The 20408-nt window shown below is 40.6% G+C and overlaps 3 protein-coding genes across 3 annotated transcripts; 1 reads left to right on the top strand and 2 right to left on the bottom strand.

Moving 5' to 3' along the window:
• Positions 1 to 926: 926 nt before the first annotated feature.
• On the bottom strand, positions 927 to 1937 carry LOC311068109 (trace amine-associated receptor 1-like; the record flags this gene model as incomplete). Its single annotated transcript, XM_084090338.1, has 2 exons — positions 927 to 1537; positions 1610 to 1937. 2 exons carry the CDS (start codon positions 1935 to 1937, stop codon positions 927 to 929), a joined length of 939 nt encoding a protein of 312 aa, XP_083946464.1.
• A 5058-nt stretch (positions 1938 to 6995) lies between these two features.
• On the bottom strand, positions 6996 to 8086 carry taar10 (trace amine-associated receptor 10; the record flags this gene model as incomplete). Its single annotated transcript, XM_084090749.1, has 1 exon — positions 6996 to 8086. The coding sequence occupies one exon, from the start codon at positions 8084 to 8086 to the stop codon at positions 7058 to 7060; it is 1029 nt and encodes a 342-aa protein (XP_083946875.1). The 3' UTR covers positions 6996 to 7057.
• Positions 8087 to 14306: 6220 nt separating this feature from the next.
• On the top strand, positions 14307 to 15332 carry LOC311068932 (trace amine-associated receptor 13c-like; the record flags this gene model as incomplete). The annotated part of the gene is made up of 1 exon (XM_084091788.1): positions 14307 to 15332. One exon carries the CDS (start codon positions 14307 to 14309, stop codon positions 15330 to 15332), a length of 1026 nt encoding a protein of 341 aa, XP_083947914.1.
• Positions 15333 to 20408: the final 5076 nt, after the last annotated feature.

Here is a 20408-nt window from a genome sequence, read left to right on the forward strand (position 1 = left end):
ATGTTTAATTTAAAGATTTGTTTTCTAATTTATTTAAAATGTATAAAATATTAATTCAAATAAATATAAAGTATATAATAAAAATATCGGCTTTATATCGGCCATCGGCCATCCTGCTCTCTTAAGATATCGGCATCGGCCATCAAAAAACCAAGTTTGTTGTAACAGCAGATTAATTAAAGCAGTGGTTCTCATTGCATTCCTATAGGAAATCTCCCTTATCTATCATGCTGATTCAACTCATCAGCTCAATAGTTGAGTGCTGTACTAACTTGACTGGATGTCAGATAGCGATGGGCCTGTAGAAATAGACTTGAGAACCACTGCATTCAAGAAATTATACCTAATCACGTAAACACCCCCCAAAATAAACTAGTTGAGCAAGTTGAAAATTATTTAAATAAAATGAAATACAGTATATTATTTGGTTTTAAATAACCTGAAATATTTACAGTTGACAAACTACAATAAGTATAATTACAAATACCTTAGTAAACGTGTTTTGTACATCTTACATCTTAAAAATAATTTTCTGAAATATGTACTTGGTGCTTCTGTCATGTTGAATTTGTTAATAAAAAAATGATATAAAATGCACAGCCATTTAGAAATATGTGTACGGGTCGGTTTATATGTTATTAATTATTATTCTAGCACTGACCATGATGTTTTTACACACTTTATTAGAATTTAATTTATGAGGGTCCATGAGAGGGCCAAAGATCAACACTGGTGGACTCAGAAGAGCCCTGAATGCAAAGACATCCAGCACTCATATGCAGACACAAACAATCACTTACAAGAGACTTAAAAAACAGATTAGTTTTGCACTCCTTTGAGAAAGGTTCAGTTAAATTGCAATATATGTACTAGGCCTACTCAAAAAGTGAAACATCAAGAAATGCATTTTTTTAAGTGTTTCATTATTACAACAGCATTGTTCTTGAAGAATTAGTCTGAAATACTCTTTTGGATAGAATGATTCTGAATGCATTTCTGAACCAGCTGTAAAAGAAGGCGTACACTATGGGATTACATGTAGAATTATAGTAGCCGACCCACAGGAACAAGTCAAACAGCAGTGGAGGTACAGAATACCCAATGTAGGGATCTATAAGATTACAAAGAAAAAAGGGAATCCAGAAAGTCAGAAACGCCCCCATGATGATGGCTAAAGTCTTAGTGGCTTTTCCCTCTTTTTTTAATTCAGAATTCACACTCTGAATGGCCTGCACCTGCCTTTTAGCCACATGTAAGATTTTCAGATACATGCAGAGCATGACAAAAGCGGGAGCATAAAAACAGATTAATGAGAATACACTAGCTCCAGCTTTACTCTGAAACACAAAGCAGCCTCCATCACAATATATGTTCTCATAGTAAAAATCTACAATGCCAAGAATATTAAGCTCCATGAAGATCATGCCAAACCCCAGAGCAGCTGAAACAGTCCAGCTGATAATAATCATAACTAGTGTGGCCAGTGATGTCATTTTACTGTGATATTGAAAGGGGTAACATATGGCATAATATCTGTCTAAAGAAATGATACAGAGGTTTAAAATCGATGCAGTGCACAAAGTCACATCAAGACTGCTGTGTATTTTACAGAACAAATCTCCCAGATACCAGCACGTCTCGATGGAGCGCAGCATGCTGGGAGGCATCACAACTCCTCCTACAAGCAGATCGGCCACGGCCAGCGACAGGATGAGGTAGTTAGTTGGTGTGTGAAGCTGCTTGAAATGAATGACCGTTATGATCACCAACAGGTTTCCCATGATTGTGACAATCGACGAGACACTAAAAAGGATGTAGAGTAATATTCGAGTTTCCAAAGGATAGACAAACTTCTGACAAGACGTGTTACTAAGCTCATAACAAAGAAAAGGCTTTTCCAGGATTCCATATTGGCTGATGTTGATTTGCGCATCCATTTACACAATTCTGATTCACCGATCTGTAGTAAAGAAAAAGGTTAGCTGCCAACACTAGCAAACATTTAAGCTTATTGTGTATATCAAATATTACAGTTGTTCTATACTACTGTAATCATAATGACAGTATAAGCTTTTAAATTGGTTTTCTAATTGCACACAAATAGCAAATGTACAATAAAATCAGTTAAGGCATATTAAAAAAAACAAAAAAAACAAAAACAAGAGAAAGTCTAAACTGTAAATTGGTTTCGATGAAATAATGATCACAGATTACTTTATATTTATCTGCAAACAAAGTTCAGTATAGCATGACTTTACCATCCAGACCCGTACCTCTTTTTTTCAAGTGGCAAAGGCACCTTATGGAGTCTGAGAGACCAGATTTATAGTAAAGCAAAATCCCAATAGTACATCCCTTTTCTCACCAATTGGATGGCCTTATCTCTATGATGGACAAAAGAAAGAAGAAAAAAATGCAGTGCTTTCTCTAATTAGCATTACACCTGTTGTCACCTCATTGTCTGTAACACAGAAAGCATCGATATATCAATCCTTTCAATTATAAATTGATGATGTGTTTTATTCATATCAGAAACACATTGTGTAAGTAACTATAAAGTTTACTCTATTCTTCTCCAACTTCGCCAGTAACTTTCACGTATTTCGAGAGAAGTGGATGAATTGACGTCCGACAGATCCGATTCTCTGAACTGCGGTGCCCATCTCGCATTATAGATAAGCTAACATGATCATTATAAAGGTTTTTAAACGACAAAACACATTCACTTCTCGAGAAAAATGCTTGCTACAAACAAACAGTTTTGATGTGTCTCTTGATGATAGCCAGAGTCTAGGCATGGCAGCATCGCGGGGAAAAACAAACACTTTGCTACCCATGAACACCGCTCTCATCTATTATGCCGCTGCGATCTCACAGTTTGACACATCTGTACTAGAAAGCACCATGTGGTGTCATGAATAATTAAAGGTGCTGTATTTAAAGGTGCTGTATGTAGCTTTTTTAGCAAAACGAATCCTTTTTTTTATTGCCTGTGTGTGAAGGGGTTGTAATCTCACATTAAAATTATCCACTTTGCGGGTTTTGCTCTTACCTCTGAAAGCAAGTATTCTTATTTTTATGTGAAGGTCCCGGGTCGGATTTACCGCCAGTGACGTCACCTGCATGCGCGCTCCCGAGCCTCTCGACTCGTCTAGCCTACTGACTTTGCACTCAACAGCGACGACACTGCAACTTATGACATGGACTTATGACTTATGCAACTTATGACATGTCTGATAACACTAAGAAATGACCTGTGCCCAGCAAAACACCGACTCCAACACAAACTCCACATATTGATAAAAAAAAAAGTGTTTTTCCTGCTGAAGCTCGTAAGGCCAGACGTGAATCGGATGAACTTCGGGTAAAAAACACGGATCAACATCGGCAGGGCATTTGAATCATGGAGAAACCTTATCTACAAACCTAGAATGTACATTTACTGAAGAAAATGTGAAGTGGTGCTTGCAGTGCCAAAATTCGGCACGGTTGATAGGGTTCCATACTTATCATAGTACGAGCATGGAGCATTAGTTCAACGTCAAGCTGATAAAAGTAGCCTATTATTGTAACGTTGCAGTGGGAGTTTACCTGAGTTTCCAGCATGTTGTGGGATGCTTTGTGTGTTGCGTCTCAGTCTGGCCGGTACCCATGTGCTCGCTCATAAATTCGAGCACGCGTAAGAGCACGCGCTTGTAAACTTATTGGTTGCAATCTGAAACATCACCGCTAGAGGCCGCTGAAAACTACATACAGCTCCTTTAAGTTTTTGACTGTACTAAAGCATAAAAATAGCGTAATATGTGTGCAGATATTTAGGAAACATGCTGAGTTCACATACTTGTTTCTCTGAAAAACAATGCTACAGCCAGATATTTTACTTTGAAATGTGTGTTCCATGTCGGAATGTCTGTTTTTGTTTTGATGTGTGTGATACCGCACATTGCCAATTTACCCAATAGTATTTCGCCACCATAGTTTGCCAGTTGGCAGAAAACACAGCATATTGCAGCCATGGAAGCCAGCGAACAAACTTGGTCAAAGATCGCAGATTCTACCCCACCTGAAAAGCCTCCGCAACCATCTAAAAATCTCTATGAACGGGAGCATATTAAAACGCGATATCAACTCATCATAAATCAACTCATGAACTTACAGTGTAAGTCTCGCATTCCATTGTCAATTGCCCTTGTTCCTGTTGCGTGACCTCAATCTGGGAACCCGCGCAAGTTTTCCCTCTCTCAAATATTTTTGAGCAAATATTCCTCTGTCAAATATTTTGAATTTGGACTGCAGTACCCATTTCAACCGCTAGCTGTCAATCTCACATACTGCACCTTTAAGAGACAGTGTCTACTAATAGGATAAGAAAACTCATTCTCATGAATAATTATGAGACACAGACGAGTCATCGAAGTACTATAGTGTTGTGACGTGGACACGATGTAGATTTTAATCCCGGAATATGAAAATAACAAAAAAAACATTTAAATTAACCAGTTTTCCCCTATAATTAAATCAAACAGATGCTAACATTGTCTTCAACGATGTTCCACACACATACCTCTGTTAAAATCTCAGAAAATTTAGTTTAGGGTTTCATGACCCTTTAAGTGAAACTATGGATTGTAACGGGACACAGCCATTTGGTAGGTGCTATTCTTTCTTTTGACCACCAGTTGGCTACAACGTACACCGTCACATGTTGAAAAGCTTGAGAGGAATGTGTCGGTGTTTCACAAAGCTTCATTTAACCTTCACCAGAAATTACCTACGGAGCCCCTAAGGGACCTTAGCAAAAATTCTAAATATACAGACTTTCGAGTGCGCATGAGAAACTTATCTTGTGCTCACAAGAAAATGTTGCGTGTGCATGAGAAACTTTTCCTTTTTTTTTGCGTGCTCACGTTACAATTTCCGTTTTATGTATACTGTCTATAACATATTTTCTTTGTGCGTCACTGCCATTTTACTATAAAGAAAATGAGAGTATGGATGCGCATAAATCAATAAAGATCTATTTGCTCTAAATTTGGCTTTTGTTAGGGCAGTATACCTCTAATATCATGGCCTATTGTCAGCTTTAAAGCATTATCTCAAAAATAACTGCATATATGTTTGGAACGACATGAGAGAGGGTAAATAATTGCATAATTGTCATTATCGAAATTGATGAATCATGTGTGTGTGTGCTCTTGTATATGGTTTATGAGGACACAAATTTGTGTAATGACATGAGTATTACAACGTATCTGTTACGAATTGCTCTGAGACTTGGGTTGGAGATCCAAACTCAGCTTTACTGAGGGTAATTCAAAATCGTAATCCATATAACAGGCATAGGGTCAAAACCACAGGGCAATCAATCCAGATAATAACAGAGTCCAAGACACAGGCAAACAGGGAAACCCAGGGAGACAAGCAGAAGACCAAAACCATGACACGGAAAACCAGAAATAACGCTCAGTCTCCTTGGCCAAGACTCGGGACCAGAACGGCCTCACTGGTCGTGACGAGATAGGCCGAGAGTTCATAGGTGACCTCTGTGATCGTGACAGGACAGACTGAGAGTTTATGGACGACCTCTAGGTCGTTTCAGGGCAGACTGAGAGTTCACAAGTGGATGCCACCGCCTCAGGCAAAACTAAATCAGGTGCTGCCGCTTCGGTAGAAACTGAACGCCCAGACACACAGAATGGCTGTTGCCGTCACCGGCAGTGCAAACGACAGTGGTAGGAACTCTGGAACCGCCGGACATGAAAGTGCTGGGACTACCGGGATGCCAGCTGCTCGCACAGACATCAGCGGTGGGTCCACCAAACTGGAAGCCAGTCTTAAACACCTAGGGACCGCCTTAGTAGCTTCTGGTGCAGTATCCATGACGGCTGGAGACTCTGGCATGGCGGCCATGATGGCTGGAGTCTCTGGACTTGGGATCATTGGACTGGGAAGTGCTGGGAACTGGTGGGCCAAGTTCTGTGGCCACCGGGGCTTGATGCACACTGCCCCCCTCCTCAAAAAAAAATGTTTAGGGGAAGGGTCCTCCTCTACCACTCCTGCAGTGAAAGAAGCGCCACTCAGTATTAGTGCATAGTCACATAGACTATAATTAATCTCCCCTCCAGGGAGCCATGATTTAATGGGTTAAACATTCCCATCACATTTTTTCTGATGAAGCTGCAGTAACTGATCGACTGGGTCAATAATAGGCCTGGGTCTCATTCGGCTGCTGGATCTGTACATCACAAAGTCCTCTGTTATGAAAACCACATATACAAGGATGTGTGTGTGTGTGTGTGTGTGTGTGTGTGTGTGTGTGTATTAATATTATTATTGTGTTATTAAATAAAGAGTATTTCAAATAAAATGTGAAAAATGCAAAGGATTAAATGCTTTCTGAAAGCACTGTATTATATATATATATATATATATATTGTTTTATTGGATTTTGGATATCTTTAATTGAATTTTCTACAACAAGAGGAGGCTTCACTTGCTGAGGCTACATCCTCCTGTGTTTCTTGGGAAGTTGCACAAAGTGTTTTTTTGGGGGGGTTTTAGGAGAAAATTCTATTCTTGACAAACATAAAAATAAATGTATTATGTAATATTGAGAATACAGTATGTGATTTATTTGACATATCAAAATATTAAGAATTACTTACAAAACTGAACATTATGTATACAAGTAATGGATGGGTCTCAAAGCATGATACATGATGCACTTTGACATTAGTTCACATTTGTCATGTAATGTTATAAAGCATTATATAGTCTACATTTAACCTGCACAGTTTTGATGTATTGGCTCAGTGAGGGGAAAAAAGTAATGCAATACCTAAATTCTGATCTCACATTACTTTTTTTTTTTTTTTACTCAAATGTTTAGGTTATAAATAATGCATGTGTGATCTGGTTATTTTGCGTCATGGTTATTGTACAGGGGTGTAATTATTTCTAGTTACATAGCGTGGACACATAAAACATATCCAGGATATTTTGGTTTATTTACATTTATATATTATTTATCAAACAATTGTCATTTCTAATCACGTATTTACATCAAGTCAAGTCGAGAAGAATTAACTTGAAATATTTTGGCCAAAAGAATAATTCTTAGAGCTTTTCTAAACCATCTATAAAAGAATGCATACACAAAAGGGTTACACAGAGAATTCAAATATCCAATCCACAACAAAACATCAAATACAGCCGGAGGTATTGTGTGATCAAGATACGGATCTACTAGATTACAGAAGAAAAAGGGTGCAATGCTCACAAAAAATACCCCCATGATGATTGCAAGTGTTTTTGTTGCCTTCCCCTCATTTTTATTTATAGATATGCTGGTTTTCTTGCCCACATGTGCTGAATGCTGTATAGATTTTGATTGTCTTTGTGCAACAAGAAGAATTTTTAGATATATGCAGACAGCGATTATTGCAGGAAGGCCAAAAGCAAGAATTGAGGAAATGGTGCTGGCTGCGTAGGTTTGAAAGATAATACATGCTCCCTTACAAGCTATATTATCAAAATAAAACTCCTCTGAACCCAAAATGTTGAGTTCTAGAAAAACCATAGCAAATCCAACAAAGGCTGCCAGACCCCAGCATAGGGAAATCATAATGAGGGAAATGGGTGGTGTGATTTTATTCCGGTACTGAAGAGGGTGACATACAGCATAATAGCGATCAATAGAGATAAAAGATATGTGCAAGAGAGATGTGATGCATAACATAATATCAACACTGCTGTGTATTTTACAGAACATGTCTCCTAAGTACCAGCAAGTCTCAACAGAGCGCAGCATGCTGGGAGGCATCACAAAGCCTCCGATTAGCAGATCAGCCACGGCCAGCGACAGGATCAGGTAGTTTGTTGGCGTGTGCAGCTGCTTGAAATGAATGATGGCAATGATGACCAGCAGGTTTCCACATACTGTGGTAAGCGCTATGGCACTGAAGAACAAATAGAACAAAATCTGAATCTCAGACGGGTAGATAAATTTAACACATGAGTTGTTGAATGACTCAAAGCAGAGAACAGGCCCATGGTCAATCCCAGTCTCAGGTCCATATCTAGACATGGTCTGTTTAAAACAAAAAGAAAAAATGTTTTACATTTATTCATAAGCCAACAATGACATGTTTTTCATCATAACAGCAATGTGATTTTCCCCGCAATAAAATACCACTAATAATTATTACATCAGATTTCAAAGCTATAACCACACAAAAACATTATCAGCCCTGCAGCTTCAACAGAAATAATACCATTAGACATTTATGACAAAGACCTTACCTGTCCATGCAAGAGTGAATGTGCTGAAAGCACATATTTATATCTCTCACCCCTCCTGCTTTGCCTCACTACTGTCACTACATCCTTCACCTGTCAACAACAGAGCTTTTCCCATGAGATTTTCCCTTTATTTGGATACTGAGTTGCAAAAAACAAAGAATGCAGTCTGTTAACCTGTCAGTGTCCCACTTTTTTATTGCCTTTTTTCCCTATTACATATTTTTGTAATCATCATAAATTAGGTATCATTCAAAAGCTTAAACGCTCAAAATTCATCCTGTAAAACTGAAAATTGTGTTTCTTTAACTTGTAGTTCTATGTCTGTTTTGTGTCATTGTGTTTTGGTTCTGTTTTCCCTGTTCTAGTTTGCCTGTGATTATTAGTTTCCATCCATCTTCTTCCGCTTATCCCTGGGCAGCAGTCTAAGCAGAGACGCCCAGACTTCCCTCTCCCTAGACACTTCCTCTAGCTCTTCCGCTGGGATACCGAGGCATTTCCAGGCCAGCTAGGAGACATAATCCCTCCATCGTGTCCTAGGTCTTCCTCGGGGTCTCCTCCCGTTGGGACGTGTCCGGAACACCTCCCCGGGAAGGCGTCCAGGAGGCATCCGGAACAGATGCCCGAGCCACCTCAGCTGGCCCCTCTCAATGTGGAGGAGCAGCGGCTCTACTCTGAGCTCCTCCCGAGTGACCGAGCTCCTCACCCTATCTCTAAGGGCGCGACCAGCGACCCTGCGGAGAAAGCTCATTTCGGCCGCCTGTATCTGGGATCTTGTCCTTTCAGTCATGACCCACAGCTCATGACCATAGGTGAGAGTAGGAACGTAGATTGACCGGTAAATCAAGAGCTTTGCCTTGCAGCTCAGCTCCTTCTTCACCACGATAGACCGGTACATCAACCGCATTACTGCAGAAGCTGCACCGATCTTTCTCAGTCGGAAAAGGGTGGCTTGCCCACTTCAGGTTGGTGGAGAGTCCTGCCTCAAGTGGAGGAGTTCAAGTATCTTGGGGTCTTGTTCACGAATGAGGGAAGGATGGAACAGGAGATTGACAGATGGATTATTAGTTTCCATAGTTCCTAATTTACGCACGTTCTGTTTTCCATTAATTACTCAGTCTGTGCATTTAAGCCTTCAATTCATTCAGTTCTTTGTTCGGTCTCATCTTTGCTTTATGTAGTTGTTTGTTAATTTGCTCCTGCGATCTCCTGTATGTTACTTTGTGTACGCAAATTAATTCTGATATTCTGATCTATAACCTCTCCTCGAACTCCCCGCTGCCCTGTATCTTGCTCTCTAAATGGCTGTAGGCAGGGTCCGAAATTAACACCCGCCAAGCGCCAAATGCGGGTAGATTTTCCGTTTGGCGAGTAAATCTCAAAGGCTATCCGCCACACTGGCGGGTGAATGTTCATACCAAAATATGAAATATTCAGCGCGCCCTTTTCAGCTCTTCTGCCTCTTAACGCTCTCATCTGTTGATGGCGCTGAGGAAAAAGGATATGTGAAGCTCCCGCCACTGGAAGAAGCGGTCGCCGCCCATTTGTGTCCTCCCACTGCTGGCAGTTGGAATGCAAAGGAGAGCAAAGGCCGCGCACCCATCTAAAGGCCCTTTCACACCGGATGCGTAACGAAAAAGCGAAACGGAAAAGCGAATAGTTCGTGTGTGAATAGTTCGCATCAGAACCATTCACATCAGCCACGACGCGAATTTGCGACGTCTGTGACGTTCAGAGCTTCAACATTCCAAAACTTTCGAGCCGACAGCTGAGAAAACATGGACACTTCATCATCATCATCCAGTGAAGACGAGCTCTTCATTTAAAAGCCGTGCAGGGGTGCGTTTCCCGAAAGCATCGTTGGCCAACTATGGTCGCAAGTTCATCGCAATGTCCATTGAACTCTATTGGTAACGAGGGAACTTGCGACCATAGTTGGCTAACGATGCTTTCGGGAAACGCACCCCAGAACGTCTTCAGCACTCACGGATCGTGCATACTCCACCGCTGGCCAGGCTGCTTCTGCTTTACACACCATGGCCGTTCTTTTCTCGAGAAAAGGAGTTTTCTCATAGCGTTTGCAACACAATACTCGTTCCCTTATCTCTCAGGGAACCGAGGTTACGTAAGTAACCGAGTACGTTCTGCCTTCCCTTCCACATGAGTCAGGTAACAAAACTGACAAAAAAAGTTTTTATTTCACCCCAATGATAGTAATATTTCATATATTTCTCTAATTTTGATCAATATATAGATTTTTTTTATTATACATTTCAAATTTTGCTCTGGACAATTTTTTATGTATTCAACATAATACCTTATTATCTCAATTAAATGTACTGAAATGAATGTAGGCCTATATGTGACAAAAAAAGGCTTTTTTTTTATTTTGGCCGGTAAAAAATGCTTGGCTGGTGGATTTTTCATCTATCAGTCCCCGTGGCAGGTGAGCCAAAAAGTTAATTTCGGACCCTGGCTGTAGGTCATCGCCAATGTAATTTTCAGTTAGAACACATTTCACATTTTGAATCGCAGACAGGTCCAGATATTTAGCATGCCAAATATCTCACAGGCGTCGGTGACGCATCGTCGATTCTCTCAGGTTGCTTCTTTATAAATGCACACTGCATGATTGTCACTAACGTGAACGAGCACTGATTTGCCAGCCGATTTCAAGCATTTGTCTGCGATTTTGCAAAACTTGAATCTGTGAGTTAAAATCGGCACTAAAATCGTGTAGTGTGAACTTGGCATAACCCACTATGGCACGCCTGCCAGTGAAAATGGTCATTGAGGAGATTTCGCTGCATTTGTGGAGTGGGTCCTATTGAATTGTGGGTCACCATCTGCCCCACTTAGGAGGACGTCTCCAGCCCCACTCCAGACCCAAAGCCCACCCAGCTGCCTCGCACAGAGCGAACGCCAGAGCCCACCACAGACGGAGAGCCAGAGCCTGCCACAATGAGTATGCCAGACAAGAGTTCTGAGCCTATCATCGCCCCAGAGCCCGAGCCTAAGGAAAAGTCTGAGCAGGTGCATGAGCCAGCAACTCTGTGCGTCCCAGAAGTGGATATTTCCGTAAATCTCTCGTCCCCGCTGGTCCGGGTACATGAGGGGGACGAGTGGAGGACAGCTTTTGTGACCCCTTCAGGACACTGAGTACTGCGTCATGCCGTATGGCCTGGTCAACGCCTCCTCAGTATTCCAGGAAAAATGACTAGAACTTCCTGAAGGATGAGAAATGCAGTTTCCATCAATCTTTTATATATATATACATATATATATATATATATATATATATATATATATATATATAACGCCTAAACAAAATCTGCCAGGAATATATTTTGTATATATACTCCCCCTTTGCAGACTTCTGCCCAAAAAGAGCCTTACAACTTTCAACACACAGATCATGGGACTGTGCCATCGACCTGATACTGGGTGAGCCAGTGCCCCGTGGAAAAGTGTGCTCACTCTCCATCCCAGAACAGAAGGCCATGGAGGAGTATATCGAAGACGCTCTCAATCAAGATTACATCCACTTCTGCTGCTTTGCGGCCAAGACGGACGCAGCCCTACCTTTTTAGGTGCAAGTGAAATGAGTAAATACCTGCTCAGTGCTCACATTTATTTTAGAACTACAATAACCATCATGTTTACACACAACACCTCAGCACTTAGTCCCGATTTTTCTCAACATGAGGACAGGAGAAATGTCAGTCAATTAATGGGAAAACACAGTAACTTGTGTTACTGATTTGAAAAATTAACTCTAAATTTAAAATGAATGCGTTACTTGAAAAACTAAAACTGTTTTGTTGATCTGACTAACTCGCTGTGACGATGTCATAAGTTACCCCTGATTCCGGTGTATGCCCTGTGTTTGTTTGGTTTATATTTTTTGCATAAATGTTTGTTTGTTTCTCATTGTTTGGTGAAATATGAGTTTGGTAACTTTTTCTAGTCTAAGGTGCACATTAGACTGATGACAAAAGACACCCAGAGTTTTATTCTTTATTTTCTTTATTTAGAATTTACATCAACTATATTAGTTTATATCCCCATTTTCAAAACGTACCTTCTGGGTTCATGTCTGCAGCATAGTTCCGGGGATTGGGGTTTACTAGGAAGTGTGGCCTTCCTGTTCCTCATTTTATGCCATCCCAAGGAATTCTGGGTAGTGTAGGCATAGTTCATTTCCCAGTGTGAGCAGGGGGTTATTGTTTCATTGTGTTTATTTTGATATTATGTAGAAATGTATTGTTTATTATTTGTATTTCTTTCCTTGTAAAATTTATGTTAATGTATTTTGAATATTATTTTCATTTAAGTTTATATATGTATTATGTATGTGTACATTTTATTTAAATTACCTATTATTATGAAATGGTTGAACCTTTCAGTATAATATAATTTATTTTGTCTGTTCGAGTCAGTTCTGGTGAGGGACCTCCGTGAGGAGGGTCACCTTTAGTGTCTTTGTTTATGTTATTTTTGATTTGTTATTCTTTTTCTGAAATCAATAAAAAATTTAATGCAAGCAGTGTCTCCTGCCTTTGTCATGTCCCCACAGGTCATGTTACTAGTAATGCATTACCCACAACATGGTGTTAAGCTGCACATCATATAATATGTTCAGAACAGTAGTGTACAACTACAATATGCTCAAAAATCTTTTTTGAAAATCAAAAAAAAAAATAATAATAATAATTTTTGATTCCTCCAGTGAAACTGACATCATACCTGTCTCTAGAGAAATTCTGTGGAAATAACTACGTTTGTTTTGTTTTCTTCATCTAAAAAAGGATTGTGAGCAGAGGGACTTATTAAACGTGTTAAACATGTTTGCAATATGTTCTGCTGTTTATTGGCACATTTACACCTGTCCTCATTAAACTACAAAAGAATCACACTTTATTCTGATTGATCCCTACAGGAGTGAAAACATTCACCCGCACCTCAGAGCGCCTGGAGTTGCATCATTGTGATTGTGCTAATTAGATAATAGTCAACAAACAACCAAGATGTCTAGTGAAGCTAAAAAAGTCAATTTATGGAGTTAAAACAAACTAAATTAACATATGAATGAAAAATTTTATAGAAAATTAAATGGCCTTTTAATATGGTGTTCCTGTTGTGTTTTTGTATAAAACATTTGTGTGTAGAATTGGACATAATGCTAAGGGCAAGAATTAGGCCCAGAATATAGGGTTAAATTCATAAACAAGATTTAAAAAATAGTATTTTGCTCTTGCTCTAAAGCCTGGAAACTTTATTTTATTTTTTAATATTCTTTTCAGTGTTGGAATGAACTATAATGGACACTTTTCTCACTTCATTCAACATCCTGGATATATTTTACTGAGTATATCGCAATGCATTATGGGATTGTAAATGATCTTAATAAATCTTCCATTTGTATCTTTGAGGTCCATGTTGAGTGCTAGATATGAACCAATAAACAGGTAAATAAAGTGTCAGGATGCATTAAATTAATCAAAAGTGACAATAAAGATTTGTAATGTATTATATATTGATATAATATTAAAATATTTATATAATTGTTCGTTATATAAACATTTATATGATATAATATTTGTATTTCAAATAAATGCTGTTCTTTTAAGTAAAAAAAAAAGTTAAATGTTAAAAAAAAAGTGTATTCCGGTTTCCACAAAAATATTAAGCATTTGGTCAAATAAATGCAGCCTTAGTGAGACTTCTTTCAAAAACATTAAAAATCCTACAAATTTCAATCTGAATGGTAGTGTATGCAAACTTCATCTGAATGGTAGTGTATGCACCAAGATGAAGAATTATTAAGCTGAAATAATGCAAACTGTATTTCAAGTGCTTAGCTGTTTTTTGCTGCCTCGTCACGTAGGAGGGTCAGAGAAGATGATAAAGAGTATTTAAGGGCCTCTTCTCACACTGTTAAAGTTACTAAATACCAGTTGTCCAACTAGGACAGAATTTTATAGGTTCTTGTTTTCTAAGACAGGCAGATGGATTTATCTTCACAAGAATACGTTCCCACTGAGTTTTGTTTTCCTGCAGTGAACAACTCTTGTCTTAAAGGCACACACCTTTTGTCCACTCAGACTGTGTTGTATCTCATATTGGTGTCAGCGATGACTGTGACTATTCTAGGAAATTCTGTAGTCATCATCTCCATAGCGCACTTCAAACAGCTCCAGACTCCCACTAATATCCTGGTGATGTCTCTGGCTCTCGCGGACCTGCTGCTTGGACTGGTGGTCATGCCTTTCAGTATGATCCGTTCTGTCAGTGGTTGCTGGTATTATGGAGATACTTTCTGTTTGCTCCACTCCACTTTTGACTTATTTCTCACATCTGTGTCTATTTTTCATCTCATTTTTATTGCTATTGATCGACATCAGGCTGTGTGTTATCCACTTCAGTACCCTACGAGAATAACCATCCCTGTTGCATGGGTCATGGTGATGATAAGTTGGAGCATGGCTGCATTATATTCATATGGTTTAGTGTACTCAAAAGCTAATGTGGAAGGACTGGAGGAATTTATTGCATCCATATACTGTATGGGAAGTTGCACTCTGCTTTTCAATGCATTGTGGGGGGCTTTAGACACATTAATAGGTTTTTTCTTGCCTTGTTCGGTCATGGTTGGCCTGTATGCAAGAATTTTTGTGATTGCAAAAAAGCATGCTAGAAAACTTGACGATGCAAACCAGCATGAAAAAGAGAATGTGTTTAAAAGCTCTCGACGATCTGAGCGCAAAGCAGCAAAAACTCTCGGTGTGGTCGTGGGTGCCTTTATTATTTGCTGGCTGCCGTTTTTTATTAACTCTATGATTGATCCCTACATCAGCTTTTCCACCCCAGTTGCTCTTTTTGAAGTGTTTGTCTGGTTAGGTTACATTAACTCAACCATAAACCCCATCATATATGGCCTTTTCTACCCATGGTTTAGAAAAACCCTTTCTCTAATTTTGACAATGAGAATATTTGAACCAAACTCGTCTGATATCAATGTTTTCTCTGTTTGATTTCGATTGCTGATCTCACTGTGCATTTTGCAAATCACATAAAAGACAGTGTAAAATCAGAGGTTTATTCTGTGATAAATTAAAGGGTGATTAAAAATCAAATCTCTGGCACACTTACAGTGTATTACTGTGGATTATGCATGACATTAAATACAAATTGCATTTAAACAAAATACTGTAAGTTGCAGTCTACTTTCCAGTAAATTGTGGTTAGTCTTAGACGCATTACAAACATTCTTACCTTGTTCTGTCATGGTTAGACTGTATGTAAGGATTTTTATAGTTGCAAAAAAAAAAAAATGTAAGAACAATCGGTCAGGCAAACCATCATGAAAATGAGAATGTGTTTTAAAGCTCTCAACGATCTGACTGTAAAGCAGCAAAAACTCTCGGTGTTGTCGTGGGTGCCTTTATTATTTGCTTTATAATGAAACCCTACATCACCTTTTCCACCCCAATTGCTCTTTTTGAAGCGTTTGTCTGGTTGGTTTGGTTACATTAACTCAACCATAGACCCCATCATATATGTTTTTTTCTATGCCCATGGTTTAGAAAAACACTTTCTCTCATTATAACAATGAGACTATTTGAACCAAACTTGTCTGATATCAAATTTTTTCACTGTTTGACTTTATTTAATTGCGATCTGACCTCACATAAATAAAGAACAGTGTAAAATACAATGCGTTTTATCTGTAAAAAACAAAACAAAACAAAAAAACAGTCCAGCCACCTTAGTTCACTACATTGCAAAGCAGACATGACTATTTTAAACAAACATACAGAACATAAATACCAGGTCCAAAAAATGTCCACTGTATACGAGCAAACATGAGGAAATCCTCACACATTTATAAACAGTATTTGCATAAAGTGCTGCAGTAAAGATGTGTGTTTTTTTTTAGGCCAACCCAGAAGTTCGCATCACCCTGGTTTCCTCGACAAAAACCCAATAGGATTTTTTCCCTTGGCTTTTGAATTATTGCAGAAAATAAGCTCTGTGGCTAACAAAAGTTTATGATACTTACATGTTTTGTTAATTTTAATAATCTTAATAAATTAACAACTTTTATGAATTATACACTCAATAATACAGCAATTATACACTCAAGCTGGCTGTGAAAGCGGAGTTGTGAGTAGATTAGTTTTCTTGTTCGGCCTGATGACGTTTAATGTCCCCGACAACCTCGTTTAGACACTTGTTAAAAACCACCTTTTACAAGACAAGTAACAGCTTTTCTTTTTTTTAATCCCTAGAGGGTATTACTGATGTATTTTATATCGTAGAATAAAACGTGAAAAATGAGCTTGTGTTTGCCACAGACCTTATTTCAAGCAAATACCCACTTAAAAAAAAATAAAAACATTGACTTCAGGACAATGGAACCGGAAGTGCTAAAATGCTAAATCGTTTCTGGGTTTTGGTCTACAAATATACATCATACATGCACCACTCTTTTATGCATGACATAAAATACATATTGCATACCGAATGATGAAAAAAAGAAGAATTTAATACTAATTATCACATGAAAAAACATGAATGAACATCAGAAGGTATGTTGAAATATACAGTAGGCCACACCTTACCGAAATGTATCATGGCTCATAAATGTCACGGTTCATGGGTTCACTGACTCGCCCTCGCTATGTGTGTGCGTGTTTGTGTGTATGGGCGCGGCTCATCAGCGAGGTTTCCTTATGGATTTGCTGCTTTTCCAGTGACTACTTCTGCCCATTGCATCCCTGCGTTACCGAGCCCGGATTCTGCCCACCTCGACTCTGACCAGCATCTCTTCTCTCTGTCTTTCTTCAATCAAATTCATTCGCATTTGGATCCTTCTGACTTTTTCCTTTTGAGTTATGACAGAACGATCTGACCAAGCGATGGATTCAGCGAGTTCGCCTGGACTAGAGGAAATTGTCGCGAGCAACTGCAACAGGCTCTGGTAACGCAGGTGTCCAAGCTCACCTCTCAATTACAACAACTGAGAGCTCCCACTGCGCCACCCCCGCCGCCCGTTCCCCAAGATCCACCCAACATCAACCAACCGGAGCCGCGCATTCCTACACCAGAGAGGTATTATGATGACATATTGATATTTTCTTCTTCTCTCCAGGAACACGTTCAACACGTCAGGCGAGTGCTGCAGAGGTTGCTCGAGAATGGGATTTTTGTCAAGGTGGAGAAGTGCACGTTTCATGCACAGTCAGTCCCGTTTTTGGGGTACATCGTCTCGTCCGAGGGGAGTGTGCATGGATTCTGACAAGGTTAAGGCTGTGGTTGATTGGCCAATTCCAGATTCCTGTAAGGCCCTGCAGAGGTTCCTGGGATTCGACAATTTTTACCGACGTTTTATTCGTAATTTCAGCCAACTAGCCACTCCTTTGACAGCCTTGGCCTCCACCGGAACGACGTTCAGGTGGTCTAATGCTGTGGAAGCGGCATTTACCAACCTCAAGAGCCGCTTCGTTTCAGCTCCCATTCTCGTAGCCCCTGATCCTTCACGTCAGTTTGTGGTGGAGGTCGACACATCAGAGGTGGGGGTAGGCGCAGTACTTTCCCAGCGGTTTCCTGCGGACGACAAGATGCACCCTTGCGCGTTTTTTTCTCATCGCTTATCGTCTGCCGAACGTAATTATGATATTGGTAACAGAGAGTTGTTGGCAGTCAAGTTAGCATTGGAAGAATGGCGCCACTGGTTAGAGGGAACGGGGGAACCTTTTATCGTCTGGACCGATCATAAGAACCTTGAATACATCAGGTCCGCCAAACGACTGAACTCCAGGCAGGCTCGGTGGGCACTTTTTTCGGTCGTTTTGACTTTTTGCTCTCGTACCGCCCGGGTTCCAAAAACATCAATCCCCACGCGTTGTCTCGTATTTTTGATCGCTCCGAACGCCCGTCTACTCCCGAGTGCATTCTACCTGAGAGACTTATTGTCTCTACACTCACATGGGAGGTTGAGTCGAAGGTCCGCACGACCTTAGAAGGGGAAACGCCTCCGCCCGATTGCCCACCGGGTCGGTTATTTGTGCCGGAGGGAGTCCGGTCTGACGTTATCAGATGGGGTCATGGTTCCAATGTGACTTGTTTACCCTCAGCTAAGGAGACAACGGTTACTGTTGTAGATCACGTCTTTCGCATTCATGGCCTCCCGACAGACATGGTTTCCGACAGGGGGCCCCAGTTTATATCCAAATTTTGGAGACAGTTTTGTTGGTCGCTGGGGGCGAGTGTTAGTTTCATCCCCAGACTAACGGTCAAGCTGAGCGAGCCAACCAAGATTTAGAAAGAGTGTTACGATGTCTGGTGTCTCAGAATCCTTCCTCCTGGAGCCAGCTAATCTCTTTGGTTGAGTACCCTCATAACTCGTTACCAGTTTCGTCCACGGGCCTCTCTCCGTTTGAGTGTAGTCTAGGATACTAGCCACCTATTTTTCTTAGTCTGGAATCCGAAGTCACGGTTCCCTCTGCTCACGCCTTCGTCCAGAGGTCTCGCGCACCAAGGCTCAGGCCGATCGCCACCGGCTGAAGCCTCCCGTATACGTTGTTGGTCAAAAAGTGTGGCTTTCTTCCAAGAACATTCCTCTTCGCTCCGTTAGTAATAAACTGGCTCCCAAATTTATCGGCCCGTTCTCTGTCACTAAGATCTTTAGCCCAGTGGCAGTCCGCCTCAAACTCCCTCCTGCGTACAGGAGAATTCATTCAGTTTTTCATGTTTCCAAATTAAAATCCGTGTTTCATTCTCACATTAATCCGCCTGCCCCGGTTCTCTGTTCACTGTTCACTCGCATTTGGATCCTTCTGACTTTTTCCTTTTGAGTTATGACAATAAATCGTTCAAGCAATGTTTTGACTGAGGAAAGATGTCAATAACATGACATGCTTGTTTATATGTCACTCTGTTACGTTTACCTCAGAAAAGCCATTAAATGTACATAGCTTGATAGTTAGCTAAATAAAGGAACTCCACAGAGGAGTGCTAAATATATGCACTATATTACTGTCAGGATTCCATCTCCACTACCACGCTCATCTTCACCTCCGCCCACTCATTCCCTCTCTCTGCCCTCTCATCAAGTCACCCGTTCACTATCCCCTGATTACTGATCACCGTCACCTGTGTCCCATCACCAGCACTCCCCATATAATCCACAGTCACCCTTCACTCAGGGTCTGGTCTCGTCGTAACATGACCCACAGACTCCCTTTCACTTACCTGGATACTTACCTGCTACGCTTCCTCTCCGTTCCGTCCTGCCTGCCATCCTCTTCAGCCTGCTACCCGAAATCATCTACAAGAGAAAGAGAAAGAAAGACATTACCAACCAGCTAAGCATTCACTGTTATTCTGTGTTGCTTTTACTCACCTTCTGTCTGCATCTCCGCACTATCTGCAATAAAAGCATTAACCTTACCATCTTGTCTGCATCCTCTGTGATCCCTGACAGAAGACCAGATCCAACATGCAGAAGGCGGAGTCTTCTGAGGACTTGTACACGGATTTCCCAGCGGAATCCGTTACTTCCATTCCATCCATGTCAACACGTCCACTTCCACATTCACCCGCTGCTTTGTTCACTGCCTCAGCGAGTCCCATGGCCCGGCCAGCGACCTACTCCGGCGAGGCGGAGAACTGCAGTGGGTTTCTTCTCCAAACATCGCTCTATTTTACCATGAACGAACATCTGTTTCGCAACGATGCAGCCCGAGTCGCCTTCAAGATTTCTCTCCTCTCTGGCCCAGCACTTCAGTGGGCTCAGTCCTTGTGGAATTCTGAATCTACAGTGGAAAAATCCATAACTGAATTCACGCTGCATTTCAAGGAGGTTTTTGGTCAAACTGTTTCTGATCTGTCTGTTCACGATCAACTGTATAATCTCCGTCAAGGAAATTCATCGATGAGTTCTTTTGCCTTACAGTTCAGAACTCTAGCCGCATCCAGTGGCTGGAACGAAACTGCTCTGATCACCGCATTTCGACATGGCCTTAACCCTAACATCCGCCATCTGCTGGTCGTGTATGAGGACAGCATGGGTCTAGAGAATCTAATTCAGAAATCCATCCGCATCT

The sequence above is a fragment of the Abramis brama genome, assembly GCF_963993115.1.
Source record: "Abramis brama genome assembly, chromosome: 18".
Taxonomy (NCBI): Eukaryota; Metazoa; Chordata; class Actinopteri; order Cypriniformes; family Leuciscidae; genus Abramis; species Abramis brama.